Source organism: Sciurus vulgaris (genome assembly GCF_902686455.1).
Source record: "Sciurus vulgaris genome assembly, chromosome: 9".
Lineage (NCBI taxonomy): Eukaryota > Metazoa > Chordata > Mammalia > Rodentia > Sciuridae > Sciurus > Sciurus vulgaris.
The window spans coordinates 87860603-87883300 of NC_136469.1; the positions used below are offsets into that span (position 1 = coordinate 87860603).

Genomic DNA, 22698 nt, shown 5'->3' on the forward strand with positions numbered 1-22698 from the left:
ATCTGCAGGGTCTCTGGTCTGATTCCGAGGTCCTTAATCCATTTTGAGTTTAGTTTCGTGCATGGTGAGAGATATGGGTTTAGTTTCATTCTGTTGCATATGGATTTCCAATTCTCCCAGCACCATTTGTTGAAGAGGCTATCTTTTCTCCATTGCATATTTTTGGCCCCTTTGTCTAGTATGAGAAAATTGTATTTATTTGGGTTTGTGTCCGTGTCCTCTATTCTGTACCATTGATCTACCTTTCTATTTTGGTACCAATACCATGCCGTTTTTGTTACTATTGCTTTGTAGTAGAGTTGAAGATCTGGTATTGCAATACCCCCTGTTTCACTCTTCCTGCTAAGGATTGCTTTAGCTATTCTGGGTTTCTTATTCTTCCAGATGAATTTCATAATTGCCTGCTCTATTTCTGTAAGGTACGTCATTGGGATTTTAATTGGAATTGCATTGAATTTGTATAGCACTTTAGGTAGTATGGCCATTTTGACAATATTAATTCTGCCTATCCAAGAACATGGAAGATCTTTCCATCTTCTAAGGTGTTCTTTAATTTCTTTCTTTAGTGTTGTATAGTTCTCATTGTAGAGGTCTTTCACCTCTTTTGTGAGATTGATTCCCAAGTATTTTATTTTTTTCGAGGCTATTGTGAATGGGGTAGTTTTCCTAATTTCTCTTTCTGAAGATTCATCACTTATGTATAAAAATGCGTTGGATTTATGGGCATTGATCTTGTAACCTGCTACTTTACTGAAATCACTTATGAGTTCTAAGAGTTTTCTGGTGGAATTTCCAGGTTCCTCTAAATATATAATCATGTCATCAGCGAACAGGGATAGTTTGAGTTCTTCTTTTCCAATTCGTATCCCTTTAATTTCTTTGTCAACCTCACCTTCTGTAACACCTCAAAGTAAACAAGCATCAAACTATCAACCATGGTCAAAACATCACAGCACATTTTAAATTTTATTTCCTATATTTGCTAATGCATCCATTGACCAAAGATGTGACCTGTCTCTACAGTCCTGGAGCTTAAGAGAACAAGGGTAAGGGTGGCATTATTTGCATGACAACTTCCTTCTGCTTACTCAAGATATTTATAAACATAGGGGGAAAAAGTGTCGATACTTTTTCAACTTCTATTTTTATTTCAAAGAGAATAATTTTTAAAAGGCAAAAGAGAAAAGTTGCCAGGAAAATAAATAGAAAAGAAAAGGTAATGGTCTAATAGGAGAGATAAGATTTAAAGAGAACCTGATTCCTAAGTTCTGAGAGGCTGATAGGGTGGGTATGTATGAGGATTAAGAGTTGGTCAGCAAAACTATTCATCACGTTGCTCTTCTCTGCTGATAGGAAAGTTCTTTAGAAGTTTTACCTTAAGAAGATGAGCAATGCATAAAATAAGTATAAAAATATCAAGTTAATTTTCCTGTGTAAGTAATTTTTCCATAATATTTCTAATTCTTTTTTCTATGATACCTCTTTTCTATAGTTTTATTTCAAGTATCGAATTATTTCCAAAAAGAACATTCTGTTGCTACAATTGCTTTAATGGTGCTTCAAGCATCAGTGTAGCAGCGTTGAAGCAATGACAGAGCTCCCAGAACCTCCCAGAGGTTCTCAACCCATATTATACTCAAGAATGAATCTTGAAACTTTGGGAAAACCAGATTTTTAGGCCCTATCTTTGACCTACTGAATCAGAACTTCTAGGTTGTGCAACCCAGGCATTTCTTATTTTTTTTTCATATCCTACAAACAATTCTGATGCAGAAGCATGCTCCAGAACCATTAGATAAGATGCAAAACAACACAGAACTCTAAAGCAGTCAAGGGTCAAGAGTCTGTTCTTGTAATAAAGGAATGGAAAGGGGCAGAGGGAAGTCTTTGTTCTTAGTGGGGTAACAGCAACAGAAGACATATGGGAGATGCTACCAGAATCATCAGTGGAACTTTTCCAAGTGACCCTCTCCTCAGAGATGTTAAGAAGGAACACTGGGGCAAAGGGATAAAACTCTAATGAATACAGTAGAACATACGTCCACTTGTTAATGAAGGTTCTGCTTTTTGTTCTACTCTGAGGACACTCAACATTAACATAAATAAGATCCCATACTAGCCTGAAACTATACCTATCCAACTTTTCTTGTTCCCAAATCATCTCATGGAGTTTTGTATGGACACTTGATTACTGATGACAATTTTAAAATTACATAAGATGTTATACTGAATGGAGAACTAAAAGCCTGAAAGTTTGCACATATTGTATAAGTTTCTCTCTCTCTTTTTTTTTTTTTTTTTCTTCTCTCTTTGAAGACCTCAGCACTATCTACCAAATCCTGTGAAAGTGACTCTCCGTTCCCAGCGCACCCAGGAACTCCTGAATGCTGTACCAAAGAAGGGCTGGAGCGGAAGCTCTGTATGGCTGCCCTAAATCACCAGCCACAAGAATTTCCTACCTATGTGGAGCCAACAAATGATGAAATCTGTGAAGCATTCAGAAAAGATCCAAAGGGATTTGCTGACCAGTAAGTTGTTTTCATTATAAAACGGATTGGGATCATAAAAACATCTGAAATGAATCTAATCTAACCTGCTACTTTATGCAAACACTTCTTCTAGAACCCAGACAACCACCATTGATGGAAACTTGACATCTCCCTGTCAGTGCTGATTATTGTTTATGTCTGTTCCAGACAGAGATAAAATCAGCTCTCCCAAACTCCTACCCACAAGCCCTAGGTCTATTATCTAAAGGAGAATCCTTTGGATCCCCTGTTCACATGACATATTTTCCAAGATTTTATAGCTTCTATTATGGCTGCCCTTATGCTAGAGGTAATCCATAAAATGGAAGCAATTTTATTGTCCTTTCTAAATACTTTCCAAGAAAGCATAGGAAAGGAGCAGCTTCTACACATCTTCAGAAACAGCTCACAACAGCAGTTATGGAATGCAAGTAGCAGGAAGATTTCTGAGGTTGGTTTATACTGAAGTCATAGATAGTGTGCTGGGAACTCTCACTCTTTCAAGCATCACGCTCAGATACTTCATTTAAAGCTCCCCAGGTCAAGTGTTCCTAATAACCAATTATTTTGATCATGTGACCCTTTATAAAAGCTTGTAACAGCAATGATGAAATGCAAGGTTTCTGGTTTATACTAAATTTGTACAAAGGGCATTAGGAACATGACACATGCACTACAAAAGTAAACATGTGACTTTGACCCTTTGGTTGTTTAACACGCACGAGGAACCAAATTATACTCTGATTGTATTAGTTTTAGAACATCATAAAAATGTATGAAAAGCTGCAAAAGAATTTATGGAAACATAAAGATACTATTTGCACAAATCAAAGTAATGTAATTCAAATTGGTAATAATTTTATAACACCTGTTTGGCTTGCCCATTCTTATAAATTTCCAAAGAGGATTTTGCCCAAGACTTCAGTTTCTTTTAAATCTATGACTTTGTGCTCCTAAAATTTGAAATGATTTCTCTCAACTACTAATGTTATGCTTATGCATAGCAATTATCTAGAATAAACTGAGGTGAGTAAGCATAAACCTGAGTAAACCTGCTAATTACATTCATTGTAATTAATTCAATAAATGACTTAATAAACACCTAATATGGGTGATGCACTTGACTAGACACTAAGTGAACATAGGGACAAATGGCTCTTTGCTTCAAGCAGATCACATAGGAATTAAGGCAACTAGTTTTGTAAGAATACATATTGGTTAAAAGTGACTAGTATTTGTTTCTCTAGGTCCTTCATGCTTTTTAGACATTTAACTAAAAACTGATATAACATACATTCTTTCTCTATCAACATACATATAAAAAATCAGGTTTTGTTTCCCTATAAATTTGTTGACCAACCCTATTTTTCTCCCACAGGTTTTTGTATGAATATTCCAGTAATTATGGACAAGCTCCTCTGCCACTTTTAGTTGGGTACACCAAGAGTTATCTCTCTATGGTAGGATCTTGCTGTACCTCTGCAAATCCAACAGTATGCTTTTTGAAAGAGGTAGGTTCTGTTTGCTTATTACACAGCTATGTGCCACTTTTCTTCTTATAATGACATTCTTTTAAATAATGGTAAATGTTGAGGTTTTTGCACTTAAGCGTTCAAAAATGTCTTCACCTGCGGTTAATTGGAAAATAAACATGCCACCTCAGAAAGGGATATCAACATTACTTTGGTCAGTTTTCAGCTTTCTAGTCATCAAAAAATCATGAAATTAACAACTTTATTTATGGTATTTGTGTCCACAGTTTTCAATGAATCCTGATCATTGATGAGATTCACTTTTTTTTTCTAGAGACTTCAGATGAAACATTTATCTCTTCTTACCACTATGTCAAATAGAGTCTGTTCACAATATGCTGCTTATGGAAAGGAGAAATCAAGGCTCAGGTAAAGATTAAGTATCATCATCACATTTAGAACATTGCTTCTGCACTATCCCTAATGTCGGAGTTCTCACAGATGTTGGTGAAAGAAAATATAGAATATAGTCTACCACAAGACTATGCACATATTCAATGATCTCCTTCAGTTTTCCTTTTACATTAAGATAGTGAGTTTGACATGTAGAACATAGGAATTTATAATATAAAACCACTAAATAGACATTACTTTACTCACCTTCACTTTATACATACATCAGTGTCTAGGAATTTATCCCAAAGAAATAACATTTGGTCTAAACAAAGATTAAGCTACAAAATATTGCTGCCATATTTTCTTAATTTTTTAAATTTATTTTTATTATAAACAAATGGGATACAGGTTGTTTCTCTGTTTGTACATGAAGTAAAGGCATACCATTTATGTAATAATACACAAGGTAATGTTGTTTGATTCATTCTGTTATTTTTCCCTTCCCCCCACCCCTCCCACCCCTTTTTTCCCTTTATACAGTCCCTCCGTCCTCCATTCTTTCCCCCTCCCCCGACATTCTCATCCACTTATCAGCGAGATCATTCAGCCTTTGGTTTTTTGAGATTGGCTTATCTCCCTTAGCATGATATTCTCCAATTTCATCCATTTGCCTACAAATGCCATAATTTTATTATTCTTTATGACTGAGTAATATTCCATTGTATAAATATACCACAGTTTCTTTATCCATTCATCAATTGAAGGGCATCTATGATGGTTCCACAATCTGGCTATTGTGAATTGAGCAACTATGAACATTGATGTGGCTGCACCACTGTAGTATGCTGATTTTAAGTCCTTTGGGTATAGGCCGAGGAGTGGAATAGCTGGGTCAAATGGTGGTTCCATTCCAAGTTTTCTAAGGAATCTCCACACTGCTTTCTAGAGTGGCTGCACTAATTTTCAGCCCCACCAGCAATGTATGAGTGTACCTTTTTCCCCACATCCTCGCCAACACCTATTGTTGCTTGTATTCTCGATAATTGCCATTCTAATTGGGGTGAGATGGAATCCTACAGTAGTTTTGATTTGCATTTCTCTTATTACTAGAGATGTTGAACACTTTTTCATATATCTGTTGATTGCTTGTAGATATTCTGTGAAGAAGTATCTGTTCATTTCCTTAGCCCATTTGTTGATTGGATTATTTGTATTCTTGGTGTAGAGTTTTTCGAGTTCTTTATAGATTCTGGAAATTAGTGCTCTATCTGAAATATGGATGGCAAAGATTTTCTATCACTCTGTAGTTTCCTTTGCTGAGAGAAAGCTTTTTAGTTTGAATCTATCCCGGTTATTGATACTTGCTTTTATTTCTTGGGCTATGGGAGTCCTGTTAAGGAAGTCTGATCCTGGGCCGACATGTTGAAGATTTGGACCTACTTTTTCTTCTATAAGATGAAGGGTCTCTGGTCTGATTCCAAGGTCCTCCCAGCATCCCTTCATGCTCAAAACACTAGAAAAAATGGGGATAGTGGGAGCATTCCTTAACATTGTAAAGGCCATCTATGCTAAGCCCATGGTCAATTTCATTCTAAATGGTGAAAAACTGAAAACATTCTCCCTAAAAACTGGAACAAGGCAGGGATGCCCTCTTTCACCACTTCTACTCAACATTGTCCTTGAAACTCTAGCCAGAGCAATTACACAGATCAAAGAAATTAAAGGGATACGAATAGGAAAAGAAGAACTCAAACTGTCCCTATTTGATGATGACATGATTATATATTTAGAGAAATCGGGAAATTCCACCAGAAAACTTTTAGAACTCATAAGTGAATTCAGTAAAGTACCAGGATATAAGATCAATGCTCATAAATCCAATGCATTTTTATACATAAGTGATGAATCTTCAGAAAGAGAAGTTAGGAAAACTACCCCATTCACAATAGCCCCGAAAAAATAAAATACTTGGGAATCAATCTAACAAGAGGTGAAAGACCTCTACAATGAGAACTACAGAACACTAAAGAAAGAAATTAAAGAAAACCATAGAAGATAGAAAGATCTCCCATGTTCTTGGATAGGCAGAATTAATATTGTCATAATGGCCATACTACCAAAAGTGCTATACAGATTCAATGCAATTCCAATTACAATCCTAATGACCTTACAGAAATAGAGCAATCAATCATGAAATTCATCTGGAAGAATAAGAAACCCAGAATAGCTAAAGCAATCCTCAGTAGAAAGAGCAAAGCAGGGGGTATCACAATACGAGAACTTCAATCTACTACAAAGCAACAGTAACAAAAATGGCATGGTATTGGTACCAAAATAGACAGATAGATCAATGGTACAGAATAGAGGACATGAACACAAACCCAAATAAATTCAATTTTCTCATACTAGACAAAGGGGCCAAACATATGCAATGGAGAAAAGATAGCCTCTTCAACAAATGGTGCCATATTTTAGTAAGAAAAAAAAATTAGTGAATTCATAAATGTCCCTAGAATAGAATATGTTCCAAATAACATTGTCAAAATTATATTGTGAAAAAGTATTTTACAAAAAGCACAAAATGTAGGTCAAACAAATCAAAGAAGGTACAATAAATGGGAAGACATCCCATGTTTGTGGTTTGGAAGTTTTAATACTATTAAAATGCCCATAGTACTCAAAGCAATCACTCTCAAAATTCTAATGAATTTTTTTTTTGCAGAAATAGAAAAAAATCTTGTTAACTTCCCATTACTATAACGAATACCTGGAATTACTTATAAAGAGAAAAGTCTTATTTTGGCTTACAGTTTTGGAGGTCACAGTTCATGATCTACCCATTGCTTTGGGCCTGTGCTAGTATATCATGATGCGGGTGTGTAGCACAGCAAATTACTCAAGAGCCAGAAGATAAAAGAGAAGTGTTTGGTTGGGGTTCCACTACCCCCTGGAGGGCATATGCCCAATAAGCTGAAGACCTCCCAATAAATCCCACTTCTTAAGGGTTCCACCACCTCCAATTACCACCACCCTGACTGGGATCAAGCATTTAACGCATGGGCCTTTGTGGGACATTTAAGTTCCAAATCATAGCACCATCCTAAAATTAATAGGATTATTAATAGAATTAATAGATTTCAAGGGAATCTTAACAGATTCCAAACAGACAAAACGATCTTGGAAAAGAACAAAGTCAGAAGCTTAAAATTTCCTGATATCACCAGACACATGCCTGTAATCCCAGCAGGTCTGGAGGCTGGGGCAGGAAGATCACAAGTTCAAAGTCAGTCTCAGTAACTTGGCAAGACCGGTATTAAAATAAAAAATAAAAAAGGGGGGCTAGGGATATAGCTCAGTGGTTAAGCAACCCTGGGTTCAATCCGTGGTGCCAACAACAATTACAGAAAAATAATTCCTGATTTCAAAACCCACTACAAAGCAACAATAATCAAAATGCTATGACACTAGCCTTAAAACATACATAGACCAATGGGACAAAACAGAGGGTCTGAAAATAGACTCATATATTGCCAAGTGATTTTCAAAAAAGGGTTTCTTCAACAGTGTTGAGAAAACTGGATAGTCACATGCAAAAGAATAAAATTGTATCCTGACCTTATACTATATATAATCTAAAAAATGGATTAAACATCTAACTGTAAGAACTAAAATTATACTAAAATTATAAAACTCCTGGGAGAAAATATAATGGAAATTTTCAGGGTATTGAGTTTGGCAATTATTCCTTGGATATGACACCAATGCACAGACAGGAAAAGCAAAAATAAACCAATGGAACTACATCAGACTTTAAAACTTCTGTTCAACAGACATAATCAACAGTGAAAAGGCAGCCTACAAAATAAGAGACAATATTTGCAAATCACATCTTATATGAAGATAATATTCAGGATATGTAAGGAATTACTGCAACTTAACAACAAAATAACAATTAAAAATGGGCAAAGGACTTGAATAAATTCTCCAAAGCAAAATATAAAAATGACCAGCAAATATATAAAAAGATGTTTAGCATCATTAGTCATAAGAGAATTACAAATCAAAACCACAATGATATATTTTCTACACCCATTAAGATAGTCACAATCAAGGGGCTGAGGTTGTGGCTCAGTGGTAGAGCACTTATCCAACAGGTGTGAGGCACTGGGTTTGATTCTCAGCACCGCATATAAATAAATAAAAATAAAGGTCCATCAACAACTAAAAGAAATTACATATATACATATATATAAATACATATATATATACATATGTATAAATACATATATATACATATATATAAATACATATATATAGAAATTTTTAAAAAGATAGTCCCAATCCAAAAAGCAGAAAATAGAAAATGATAGAGGATAAAAAGAAGTCAGAATACTTATACATTGTTGCTATGAATTTAAAATTGTGCATCCATGAAGGAAAATGGAGTGGAAGTTCCTCAAAACCTAAAAATAGAATTGCCATGTGATCCAGAAATTCTGGTTCAAGTTATATATTTAAAAGAATTCCAGGAAGGATTTCCAAATGCTATTTGCATGCCCACATTCATTGCAGCATTATTCACAATAGCTAAGAGGTGAAAACAAACTAAATGTGCATTAACAGATGATTTGCTAAAGAAAATATTAAATATGCATACAATGGAATATTATAGCCTTTTAAAAGTCCTATCACATGCTACAACATGGATCAATCTTGACGACATGATGCTAAGTGAAATAAGTCAGTCTCTAAAGGACAGATACTGTACAATTTTACTATTATGCACTATCTAAAGTAGTTGAAAATCATACAAAATATAGAAAGGTAGTTGCCAGGGCCTGGGACCATGAAGAGATGAAACAGTGTTTAATGGCTATAGTTTGTTTTGCAAGAAAAAGTTGCAGAGATACAATGCAATGCAATGTGAATATAATTGACACTACTGAACTATATGTATCAAAAAAATTAGGATGCTAAATTTAATTGTATTTCATCAGAATTCTAAGCAAGAATACTTAATGATATCCTTCTATATTAAGAATAGTAATATATAAAAACATTTAATGATTTCCTGATATGGTAAGTGAAAAAGCAAATATAAAAATAGTACAGCATAATCCCATCCACATCCCTATAAAACACTTAAGCACTGCACACCCCAAATATCAACATTTATTTACTCTTTAGTATAGGGCCATAGGTTTTTCTTTATTTCTTTTGCCTACAATTTCTAAGTAAATTTGTAGTGGACTGGGGATATAGCTCAGTTGGTAGAGTGCTTGCCTTGCAAACACATGGCCCTGGGTTCAATCCTCAGCACTGCAAAAATGAAACAAAAAACTAAGCAAATTTATAAAACTTTTGTAAATACTAAGAGGCTATAAAGACACAACACTGGCCTCATGAATAGAAAGATGTTAGTGCTTTCTTTGTTGCTATTTTACACCCAGCATCTTAAAGGAATACTTATTGTGTAGATCTGACCAAATCAGAAGTTGCCTTTGAGCACTGAAAATCTGAAAAGACTCATGGGGGATAGTTTAATTTTGAGTGTGAAGCTTTGGTATGGAGGCTCCATCATATGTTGAAGCAGATGTGCTCCACGCATCTGTTGAGGTCAAACAGTTGAAAGAACATTATTCCTCTAGGAAGTATGTTTACATTGAAACCAAGAAAACTGAGGACATGTTAAGCTAACAGATTCATTTTCAACTGCTTAGCCATCTCATAAAATTAGCCCAGAAAGTGCCTACTGCTGATCTGGAGGATGTTTTGCCACTGGCTGAAGATGTTACTAAAATCCTTTCCAAATGCTGCGAGTCTACTTCTGAGGATTGCATGGCCAAAGAGGTAAGGCAGTCCCCATTATCTCCATTGTGTGCCCAGCAGGGAGTGCTGTGCCCTTATTGGCAGGCTCTTCAAGTTGCTTTTCATATGCATTATTTTAATGAATCTTCACATGTATCCTATGTGATATCAATATATTCTTCAGTTTATTTTACAGATGAGGAAACAAAAAAAATTAACCAGGGGCAATAATTTGAGATCATAGAACTAGTAAGTGACAAATTCAACAAGCAAGGACAATATTACCTCAATCCCAAGCCCATAATCCAAAGTGTACAGTAACTCTTAGCTTCATAGGGATACTGTATAACTTTAATTATAACAAAATTAAATACACTTAAATTGAACATAATTTAAAATTCAGTTCTTCAGTTATACAGTCACATTTCAAATGCACAACAGTATAGTACAGAGCAGTTACAGATAAATTTCATTATTGCATAAAATCCTACTAGTGCTGTAACCATTATACTATTAGAGACTATTAATGTTTTTATTAACACTTTTAATAATTTGATGAACACTTCAAATTTTTTCACCACTTTCAATTTGCATAATTGTCATAAGTATACACAAACTGGAATAATTGCTTTAGGTGAGGGTTAGTCTCCAAAATCTTTTTGACCTCTTCAGCAATATATGCATTGTGTTTTCCGGGTTTTTTCCACCAACGATACATGATTGTTACTAGATGTTTTCTATAATGACATATAATGGCTATAAAGGACTCTATTGCATATGTGAATTGCATGTATTGCATCTTTCTCTCCAGACACATCATGTTTTAACTAATTCTCTATTATTGTATTTGTTTTCCAATATTTTAAGTAATGCTCCACTTTATAGACTTATATTTAGTCTTCCCTTTATCCATAATTATTTTCTAAGTCTGAATTCTTGGAAACAAAGTCCTACAATTTTAAAGCTTTTAGTACATATTGATAAATTGCCTTCCTGTGGGCTGTAGCAATTTTACTTTCCAAGAGCATTCAGTTACTTGCCTAAACATGAGGCCAGAGTTTATAAGACCAACAAGGAAGCTAAAATGCACAAACTCACCATTCCTTTTGTAGCTGCCTGAACACACAGTAAAAATATGTGACAACTTATCCACGAAGAATTCTAAGTTTGAAGAGTGTTGTCAAGAAAAAACACCCATGGACATTTTTATGTGTACTTACTTCATGCCAGCTGCCCAACCACCACAACTGCCAGATGTTGAGTTACCCACAAATAAAGATGTGTGTGATCCTAAAAACACCAAAGTCATGGCTCAGTAAGTAGAGGTGATATGAAATGTCTTTCTGTATCAACTTCCCCTGAACAACATGTATCCCACTGTGGCCAGATTGAGGGAAGGTATGACATCATTCATTCAAATGTAGGCAGTTGTTTGCACACTTTTTATGACCTTCAAGTATTGGTTAATTGATTTTAAATAATTCAAATTTTTAAAACTCTGTTTTAAGAAAGAACAACTGAGTTTAATAAAAAGTTTGGATGTGGAGAAAGGAGCTTGGCATTACTAATTTTGCCTCTTCTGATTATCGTGTATTGTCAAAAGATCTTTCTGAACTAGTCTCTTCTTGAGAATGGTAATACTTCCTTACTTAATGCATGGATTGCTAGTAAGAAACTCATCTAGAAAGGTTAGTAAATGTGAAAACTTTTTATATACTATATAAACATAAAATATGGCAACGAAAATGTTTCTAATTAGCTAATTTTATCATACCACATTTAATTAAAAGTCACAGATCTAAAGTCTAACATTTATCAAACTTCTGGAGAATGATCATTTGATACAAATAAACAAATATAGAACCATGTTTTTCCCTAAAAGTATTGATATTCACTAACACGAAATGAAAAAGGAGATTAAGTGAAAAGAATCAGCGCACCTTGCCAGGCATGGTGGTGCACCCCTGTAATCCCAGTAGCTCAGGAGGCTGAGGCAGGGGGACCATGAGATAAAAGCCAGCCTCAGCAACTTAGCTAGGTGCTAAGCAACTCAGTGAGATCCTGTCTCTAAATAAAATACAAAATAGGACTGGGGGTGTGGCTCACAAGTTATGTTTCCCTGAGTTCAACCCCCGTACTGCCTCCCAAACAAGAAATGGTGCACCTTTATCTTATTTTATCTAACAAGGGAACTGAGGTAAACATACCACAAGTTGCATATGGTATGAATACATGCATACTCAAGGCATAAAAATATTTGCAAACAGCTTGAAAATTCCCCATATCAGACACAGATTTTAGATAGGACTAAAACTCTAATTTACATTTTTCTTATAAATACTAATTGTTTTTATCAGTGCATAGACAGTAATGGAATAAGATATACTGGAAGAATTTATACAGACTTATTTTTTACAGAAAAGCTGTTTAAATGCCTTGATGTTACTCATAGGATCAATTATATTACTTGCACAGAGTTCCATATGAATTTGAAGTACATATGTTTATGTATAATATATAAATACATACTATGTGTTTAAAAGTATTAACATGTTTTCATGAATATGTTGTAATAAATTCAAAGTATTCCAATAAAATAACTCATTTTAAGAAAAATGCTGTACAATCCAAAGCCTGTTGATGGGGAATTAGTTTGAGATAAACCTTAAGATGCAGAAACCAAGTACTCTGCCTTTATGAAAGCTACATCCTACTCAAAACATGAACATACACACATATCTATATACATCCTAAAGGGTATTATCACCTTTCTCTCTCATACCAGGTATACATTTGAACTAAGTAGAAGGACTCACATTCCAGAAGTATTCCTCAGCAAAATACTTGAGATAACCCTGAAAAGTCTTAGTGAATGCTGTGACTCTCAAGACCCTACTTCCTGCTTTAAGTCTCAGGTATAATTTGCTACATTTTCTTTATCAACCATGTACATCAAGAGTTGGCAAACTACAACCCCTGGGTCAAACCAGGACCGCTACCTACCTTTGTATAGCTTGTAAGCTAAAAATAGATAAATGGTTTTACATTTTTTAATTGCTGGGGGGAAGAATAATATTTCATTTTGCATAAAAATTGAAATTCAAATTTCAGTGTTTAAACAAATTTTCATTGGAAGACAGCCATCCTCGTGTACATATATGTTTACGACTGCTTTGTACAGAGTTGAGTAGTTATAAGTCCATAAATGGCCTGCAAAACCTAAAATATTTATAATCTGGCCTTATGCTGAAAATATTTGCTGATTTCTGATACAAATAGAACATAGAATTTTGGTGTAATGGCCTTAGGGGACAGTGTTTCAAGATAAAGAAATTTGTTATGCAAATACTGCTTTTCTTACAGGGCAATCTACTGAAGAGGAAACTCTCTCTTTTCATTGAAAGGGGACAAGAATTGTGTGCAGATTATTCTGAAAACACATTTACTGAGTACAAGAAAAAGTAAGGCACTTGTTCTAGATGTGTTCACCAAATGTTTCAATAATACTTTTCTAGTACTGTGATTTGAATGCATGATTGAAAACTCAGAATACGTTAAGTGAACAGCAAAACAAAGAGGTAAAATTAAGAATTATAAAAAGTAATTATAATCTGATATCTATACAAGAAGTAGCTGAGTTATATTCTGTGAGGAAAATGTCATTATGAACTGAGTGACCAATTAAAACAGGGACACAAAAATATAAATTATACAATCTACCTGCAAGAACTTGAGTCAAAATGGCAACATTAGCCCATTGTTGACCAGTATTCTTGCCCCAAAACCACTTGTAGATATTGCTGTGCATACTGAGGAACTATAGAACTGCTGAAAAATATTATCTAACTTCCCCCACATATTGCCTGACAACAAGACCCAAGTAGTCTGCCATCATCAGCCTATGTTCCCTATAAACTGGAAATAGGAATGCTAATATTACCAATAATGTTCAAGTCGCTTTTTCCCCATTAAGGGGAATAGAAAGCATTTTTTTTTTTTTTTTTTTTTTTTTTTTTTTTTTTTTATAAATAGGCATTGGCACTAAATAATGAAAGACATGGTACTGAATTCTTGGGGAAGTTCTCCATTGAGAAGACCATATCCTCCTCAGCTTTATCTAGTGAATTTCTCAGACCCACTTCAAATCATTTTGATCAGTCTGGGCCTCAAATAAGCACAAACAGAACTCCTAAAGAATCCCAAAGGTCATCTCCATCAGTGAGCCCTATAAAGTCTACTTTAGCAAAGTTCAAGAAGTAAATGAAAACCAATCAAGTTTAAAGTGGTTATTTCTCATTTATTAGAAAACTATTTAATTGTATAACCCAAAAGAATATTATAGAGCAGTTGAATGTTAAACAGTTAACTCAAGATTAAGTCCTCTGCAGACAGTTACAAATTCCAGGAATGCAAGGAGGCAATTAAGTAATCATTTGTTTACATAGTCATGATTCCAGATGAACATGAAGCAGAACTGACATCCAGGGTTATGAAATTAGAGAAGACAGAGACAACTGCATTTTGGTATTTGAAATCCCCTCCCCCAAAACCAGACTGAGCTATCCATTACAAGGGTGGAGAGGAACCAAGATCACAGATTGTCCAAATTCAAATAATCCAGAGCTATTAAGTCCTATTGACATCTTAAAAGTGAGATGGACAGTCAATCAAATAGCTAAAAACAAGGGTCAAAGTGCTTGATGCACATTTAAATGAGCACAGTATGTTCAGAAGCAAACAAACTGAGGGGAGAAATATGAGATAAAAGAAAAGATATAAAGGTAGTATCAGGTCCTGTAAAGAAATATTCTTTAAGGAGATTGAATCAATTGGAGAGAAGGTAAAAGTTCAGAGCACATACAAAAGGAATCATTTTCTTTGAAATCATGAGCAAATGAATGGGGAAAGATTGGAATTCAAACTCAGCAGCAATTTCTATGTTTCTTTTTATGCTCTTGAAATAGGTATTGATTTCACTTTCTAATTTCAAATTGACTCACTGAAAATCATTCCACATATATAGAATTTTTCTTGGGACAGACAAGTATTTTTCTTTTTTATTGTATAATATCTGAAATGACTGTCATTTTGCATTAGAAATGTTTATAAAATACATCTAATAAAACCTTGCATAATAAAAATGGTCTTTTAGACTGGCAGAGCGACTAAGAGCAAAAGCACCTGAAGCCACACCCACAGAGCTGGCAGGGCTGGTTGACAAGCATTCAGACTTTGCCTCCAAGTGCTGTTCCATAAATTCACCTCCTCTCTACTGTGACTCACAGGTAGGAAAACAGCCCTCTATTTATCACTGCAGAGATTTTGAAGAACTTGAGCACTCAGATTTACTCAGTATTTTGTTAGTAAAATGTTATCATGTGATAGGCTTTTCCTGTCACATTTTCCTATTGTAACTTTGTTGTCTTTGTGAAGAACTAGGAAAAATGACTGTTTCCATGTTATGCCCACTTGAAAGCAAACTGAGGCAGTTACAAAATGTAGGAAATTGTATATTTTAAGAAACAAAAAGGTTTGTGAATCCAGGAAGGAAAATACAATGTAGTGTCTTATAACCTGGTAGCAGCTTATAAAAATGAAAGAAAAATACAGTACAAATATTAGAGCTCATCTCACATAGCCAAGGTAAAATCATTTCATGAAAATTTTATATTTTCTACTGAACCTATCCTAGCTTTCTCTAAAATAGAAAATGTCTCTTTTGTTCTCAGTAGCAGTTGTTTAATATTTGAAATGACTTTCTTTTCAATTACACTTTTTTAAAGTCTTAGGCTATGAGTGCAATTCTCTTAGTCTTTTTGTGAAGTTTTATTTTTTACTGCCTAATAAACAGTCTTTCATCAGTTTGACAACCAAAGCTGCATATTGGGTTGGTTTTATTTTCCTTCTTAACTTTAGGGATTATAATTTATCATTTCTAAATTTATAATCTACATGCAAAACTATTTGCTAATCTTGTTATAATGATTTATAAAGTTGGAATTTCAAAACAAAAAGAGTACAATAAAAACCACTCTTTAAATTCCACTGATGAAATATGTCATCTTTATGTTTTTTTAAAATTCAAACCACATAAGATTTGAACATAAACACTAAAAAAAAGTTAGACTATCTAGGTTGCCTTATCCCAGAAAAATAAAATTACCTTACCTAAAAGTTGTTTTTTAACCAACAAAAATTTGTTGTGAGGGTCTTACCCATTTAAAAGGGGGGGACTAAATAATCTTCTAGATTCTATAAGAAATATCACTTCTGAAACCCCCTGTCACCTTTATCTATTTTTCCAGATGTGCATTTTCCTTTTTAACATCACACATGATAAACTGAATTTGATGAACCAAATCTATTCTTCCTCCAGTCCCTTGTTTTTCATATCTTTGGAAATATAAGTAATTTTCAGTTTGTTTTGCATTATATCATAATCCATTCTAAAATTCACTTGGTTTCAATGGCAATGGTGAGATGGCAGGTTTATAGCTTTCCATTTTGTTTGTCACCAGGAAATGTTATAGCAGTGCTGCTGTTAAATAGCCAAAGGAGTTGTTGAGGTGCTTGTGATGCATTTGAATATTTAGAGGGCTCAGATTCATTCTGGTGTTTCTTTGGTCTTTCTGGCTGTCCTTCTAAACTGATCTCATAGCTAGGAAAGCTATGCTAATTAACACCTGTCAGAATCTCTCTCCCCCTAACTCCAAGTCCTTACTGTGGCTTTTTATCCTACTTACCCTTATTTGGATCATAATTTGTTAGACTCCCTGCTATATTTGAATGACAGTTTTGTTTCCTTAAAGGAATATGCCTAGCTGCCCTTTCACATCAAGCCACTTGCAACAAGGGATCAGGCCCTGTTTGCCATTGTACTTGTACTTGGTACAAGTACTGGAAGAGTAGCAAAGGGGCTTCTGAACCACACCAAGCAGTGTCTCCCTGTGTGGAAATCCACCCCTACTATCGTCCTCTTGTTGACATGACCAGAAAGTAGAACCAAGAGTGAGATCATCTCTTGGCTTTACCATGGCACTCTCAGAACCGGTTTATTTGTTTATACCAGAGAGGACTAATTGCCTACAGAAAAACATGCAGTTTCCAAATCAGACTTGAAGTACTTTTTCTCTCTCTACTGTCATGCTGACAGAGCATTCTATGCACTTTTCTGAGAACTCATTACTGTGCTTCCTCTGAGATGCCCCAACAGAGAGCTTGCCAACACAACTATGACTGCCCCAAGTATTTAGAAGGCCACTGTCATATGCTGGAGTTGATAACTATTAAAATCTGGAAAACGGGAACAAATGCAAATAGACAGGTGGAAACTGGACTGACAAGATAAGAGACATCTTCTGTCCCCCCTCCTCCCTACCTCATAATGCAGGAAAACCTGATGTACCCACTTTAGTTTCTTATCTCTCTCAGGAGATAAAGATTTTATGATATGTTAAGCAGAATATGAATAGCCTTACATGTGTATGTTTACAGAATAGTTAAAAGCAACTCTAAATGTTAAGTACCATTTTCGTTTCCCTCTTGTAGATGGGTTACGATTTATAGAGGTTATATGATGTTAGGAAAAATCACAAGCTGTGTTAGCCTTTACTCTCACTTCATATCATTGTCATGGACTTAAGCCCTAACTTAGCTAACAGTCATAAAAGTAAAATCTTGACACCAAAAAGACTACTAACTATTGGCTGAAAATTCGAAATTACTGTTGTTAAAAAGGCAAAAACAGTACTGGGTTGGTAGTATCACTCTGAATTCTATCCACCACCCTTCCTTGGTATCATCCACTAATTATATGCTCTTCTTTTGCTTCAGCACTTCCTTTTTACTACTTTGTCCAATTTGTTTTAAAGTTGCTCTTCTCCTTATCTAAAAAATAATAATAAACTCAACACTTTCTGCACCTCCCTGTTTGTCCTTCTCCCCTTACAAGATGCATGAAGGAACAAGACATCCTATGATTCCTCCCACCTCCTTTAATCACTCACCCTTTGCAATCTGGCTCTCATGGGCCTCTACCACCATCAATAAGGTCACAGGAGAGTCTCCCTGATAATTCTAACATTTTCCAGTCCTTAGCAGACTTCTCTGCTTTAGCAGACAACTACAACTATTCCTTCCTTCCTGAAACGATTTGTTCAGGTTGTGTATTATTATTTTATTCCTTTAGTCCTACGGCTCTTCCTTTCTTGTTCTAGTTTCATATTTTCCTCTCTCTACCCATTAAATTTCTCTTTCCTGGCATTTTTTTCCTGTCTTCAACTCCACAACCTTTTCCTGAGCATTCCTATCTATGCACATTTTATCTCCAAATATCTACCTCCAGTCGAGATCTTTCCCCTCATCACTAGACTTTCTTGTTTCACAAGAAATTTAAAGTAAACATGACCAAAATCATGTCTCTAAAACTTCCTCTTGTTTTTCCTAATTTTATGAATTTCACCATCATTCACCCATTGTCTGAAGGAAAAAAAAAAAAAAAAAAAAAACTTGGTGATAATTTCTCCTTTCCTTTTCCATACCTTTTCCTTCCATACCTACTCAACCAAATCCCAAATCCTGTCAATTCTAATTTGTCAACATTTCTGTCTCCTACCCATCTTCTTCAGCATTCTCGGTATCTGACTGTAGGTCACCTTTGGAGTACAAGCTCCCCTTTAGTCTCCCGTCTGTCTCCACTCTGTCACCAGTGACTCATCCTCAATCCCATCCCTATATTGAGATCAGAAAAACCTCTTTAAAGAGCAAAATGGCTAAATATTCCTCAAGGACCTCTCCATCGCTACCAAATTGAAGTCCTTTTTTTTTTTCTTTTAATATTCAAGAGATATAGAATTCCTGAATTCCTCCCATCACTGTGTCTTGTGCCTCCTGGGGTTCTCCTGAGCTAGAGGCAGTTTTTCAAACACATTACACTTGCTCATAACTCAAGGTCTTTGCACAAAATGATGCAGCCTGATATCCCTAGCTTTCACCAGGCTTCAAAATTCACTCTAGAGACTGTCTCCTCTGGGAGTTCCCTAGCACTCAAGTTCCTTGTTACCACATAATATGGTGTGTTGCTCACACATCAGCACTTACTAAACGCTTTCTTTCTTTTTCCCACTTGGTCGTGGTCCCATCCCCATTCTACCACTAAGCTGCAACCTCAGCCCTTTTTATTTTATTCTGAGAAGGGACTCACTAACTTACCCAGGCTGGCCTTGAACTTGTGACCATCCTGCCTCGGCCTCCCGAGTCTCTGGGATTACAAGTGTGCACCACTACACCCAGATCAGCACTGAAATTCAATTCTCATTTCTTTGTCTCTTTTTCACAGCAGATTACAAACTCTTTAAGGGGGGATAGAATGAAAAGTTAAATCAATGTGAAGCTTGACAAATAAAAGTGACAAATTACATAGCATTTTGGCAAGAATCTTTTCCTCTAAGGTTCCAAAGTTTTGTATACTTCTTATCTGATCTAGTAGTCTATAAATACAGTGTTTCATAAGTTATATAATTTGTCTTATCAGATTGATGCTGAAATGAAAGATATACTGCAGGCTGACGTGTTTATCTCATCTTAGGTGAGTACATTTTTTAAAATACAGCAGTAAAGAATCCAGTATTGGACATGTACTTTAAAAATCACAGAACAGGAAGACTATCATTTAAATTATCCTATTATCTACTCAAATTCATTTTACAATTGAGACCATGAAATATCTAGAAAAAATTAAAGTGCTTACACAAGTGCACACAGCCAATTTCTGATGTAGTTAAAACCAGCTCCAGATCTATTGACCCCAGCCTGGTGCTACATCCATTGTAATATCTCATCTGAGATAATGACACCATACAGATCATGTAAGGGAGTCCAATGCACTTCAATAGGAAAAACAGTTTCAAGACAGTGCTCATCAAGTTTTAAAAAAACACAGCAAGGTTCTTAGGAGGAAAAGGTATTCTTCCTCGAATTAAAGCAATACTGTTGAAATATTATCACTTGCTTCTTTCAGGTATTACATTTTCACTCCTTCAAAAATGTCTGATGTTAAGAGCCCAAAATAGTTTTTGATTTAATGCCACACCTTTAACTGAAGGTAACCTTAACTCTGCATGTTACAACAAAAAATTTCTCTCCAGATCCAACTATATATATTTTAAAGATATTACATCTGAGATTTTAAAATCATGCAAACATTTGGGGTTTATCTCAGAGTTTAGTTGAACTGAGGGTTTCCAATGCTGTCAAATTTTTATTTTGCTACCTTATTGACAATGTTGCCCTAATTGATGTGAAAACTAAGGCCCTCCAATCCACAACAGAAAATGAATAATTTCACCATAGTCAGATTTTCAACTATCAAGAATTTGAATTAGGGTCTGGAGTTGTAGCTTAATGGTAGAGCACTTGCCTAGCATGTGTGAGGCACTGAGTTCTATCTTCAGTACCACATAAAAATAAATTTTAATTAAATAAAGATATTGTGTCCATCTATAACTAAAAAAGATTTTTAAAAAAATTTTTAAGAATTTGAATTATCTGAAGCAGTAAATAAAATACCCCAAGAAGCAGTACAGTATCAGGCATGTATTTCTTTTCCAGTGAACACCTGGACCCACCCCTCTCAAGTTGGAGATTTAAATAGCTCTTAGAAGTCAATTTCTTTGGTCTCTCAAGGTGTTCTGATTCCTAGATACACCTCCAATTCATACCTTATGATCAACAACTTCATGCTATTTCACTTTTAACTAAAGTGTTAAACTTGGTCCCCCTGATTGATTACTTTCTTCCAGCCTCCAAACTGAATTGTGGTCACAATTGCATGCCCCATGGGAAAGAGAGTAAATGTCTCAGTCTGAAAAAGGCAAAGGGTATGTTTTGCCCTTTTGCTTTGGAAGCAATTAGTGTTTTAGGGTTCCCTGGGCTGCCAAAAAAGAAATGATTTTTCCTTACCCTGTAGAATTAAGCTGGGTAAAAAAATATTTTAGAACCACACCCAGCAGACATCTCACATTAGGAGAGAAACATAAGAACTGGGACTACATGAGGGAAGAAGATCTTCATATCTATTATTTCATCTTCATTCCAAGACACGAATTCATTCAAGAAAATAAAAGATTAAATTTCTTGTACTGTGCAAATAGAATTCTATTAGATTGTCTTGAAAGAGAAAAACTGAAGGGGGGATACATTTGTCATAATACAAAGGAGAAGGTAATTATATTTTTTTAAAAAACTCACACTATCCGTGCTTTACTAAAATAAAAACTATAGACCTCTTATCTCAAATCCACAATCAGGAGCTGTATTGCTTAACTTTCCATCACTGTAACAAAATACCTAAGATAACTAACTTATAAAAATAAAAGGTTTATTCCAGCTTAGTTATAGAGGTTCTAGTTCATTACCAGGCAGACCCATTGCTCCAGGCCTCCAGTGGCCAAGAGCATGCTGCAGAATATACTGATCATTTCATGGTCAGAAAGCAAAGAAGAAGAGGCCAACATCCCATCATTCCTTCAAAGAGTATACACTCCAATGACTGCCCACTGGGTCCTACCTCCCAAGATTACCACCCTGGGAACCAAAACAAACACATGGGCCTTTGGGGGACATACATCATCCAATCTAGAGCAAAGGGCCTCATGCCATCAGTTTACTTTTTTGCTCTGACAGTGGTTATTCATTCTCAGAGCAGAAAGTCAAATACATCATTAGTTTATAGAAAAAGAAAAAGCACTGGGCAACATGTGATGTAGCTTGGCATAGTAACAGTGATGGCCTTTTCTCTTTGGTACTGGGAATTTCTGACTTCTTTTTTCTGGACCCATGAGGTGGGCCATATTGGATATATGGATCATTCTGGACAGGCTTATTTTCGACCTCACCACAAAAATATGACCCTGTGTGCAGCTGATGAGCAGTATTTCAGTTAATGCCCATTAGCTGTTTTCATAACATGTTCATTTCCATTGTTCTCATAGACCTAGAGCTGGAACCATCCTGGGTGATAACCTCTGATGGCCAAACCTAAGCAAACCACCAAGCTCCCAGGAAGAACACGAGGATACTGCTTTATCCAGCCATAGTGTCTTCATACAAATGATGAACATGATGATTTGCTATCAGAATAAATTCAAATATAATACAAACCAAAAATGCAACTGAGAATGATGTTAATCTTCAGAACTGTTCCTACATCTTTCACAATGCTGCTGTGGTAGGCAGCTTCAACCTCACAAGCCCTTGCTTTAATCTAGACCTCTGCTGTTTCTCTCCAAAACTCACAACATAAATCATACAGTTTATAATTCCCAACACACTAAACTTCACTCCCTGATTGCTTCTTGGGCTTAGCAGGTGCCATTAAAGCCAACTTTCTACTGAAAACAGCTTGGAATATTTCACTTTTGAAAAACAAAACTAAACATCTCCTAAGACTACCTTCTTGCTCCCAGCTGCATGGCATTAATTAGGTAGTTTTGCCT

The 22698-nt window shown here is 35.3% G+C and overlaps 1 protein-coding gene across 1 annotated transcript in view; it reads left to right on the top strand.

Annotated features, from left to right (window-relative positions):
• GC (GC vitamin D binding protein) overlaps window positions 1-22369 on the top strand; it is a 40393-nt gene extending 18024 nt beyond the window's left edge. Inside the window, exons 4-13 of the mRNA XM_079152730.1 lie at window positions 2317-2528; window positions 3907-4039; window positions 4335-4429; window positions 10117-10246; window positions 11317-11519; window positions 12990-13119; window positions 13568-13665; window positions 15357-15489; window positions 19737-19790; window positions 22195-22369. Of these exons, the coding sequence (XP_079008856.1) occupies window positions 2317-2528; window positions 3907-4039; window positions 4335-4429; window positions 10117-10246; window positions 11317-11519; window positions 12990-13119; window positions 13568-13665; window positions 15357-15489; window positions 19737-19790 (1188 nt within the window). The 3' untranslated portion in view covers window positions 22195-22369. The remainder of the gene's footprint in view (window positions 1-2316; window positions 2529-3906; window positions 4040-4334; window positions 4430-10116; window positions 10247-11316; window positions 11520-12989; window positions 13120-13567; window positions 13666-15356; window positions 15490-19736; window positions 19791-22194) is intronic.
• Window positions 22370-22698: the final 329 nt, after the last annotated feature.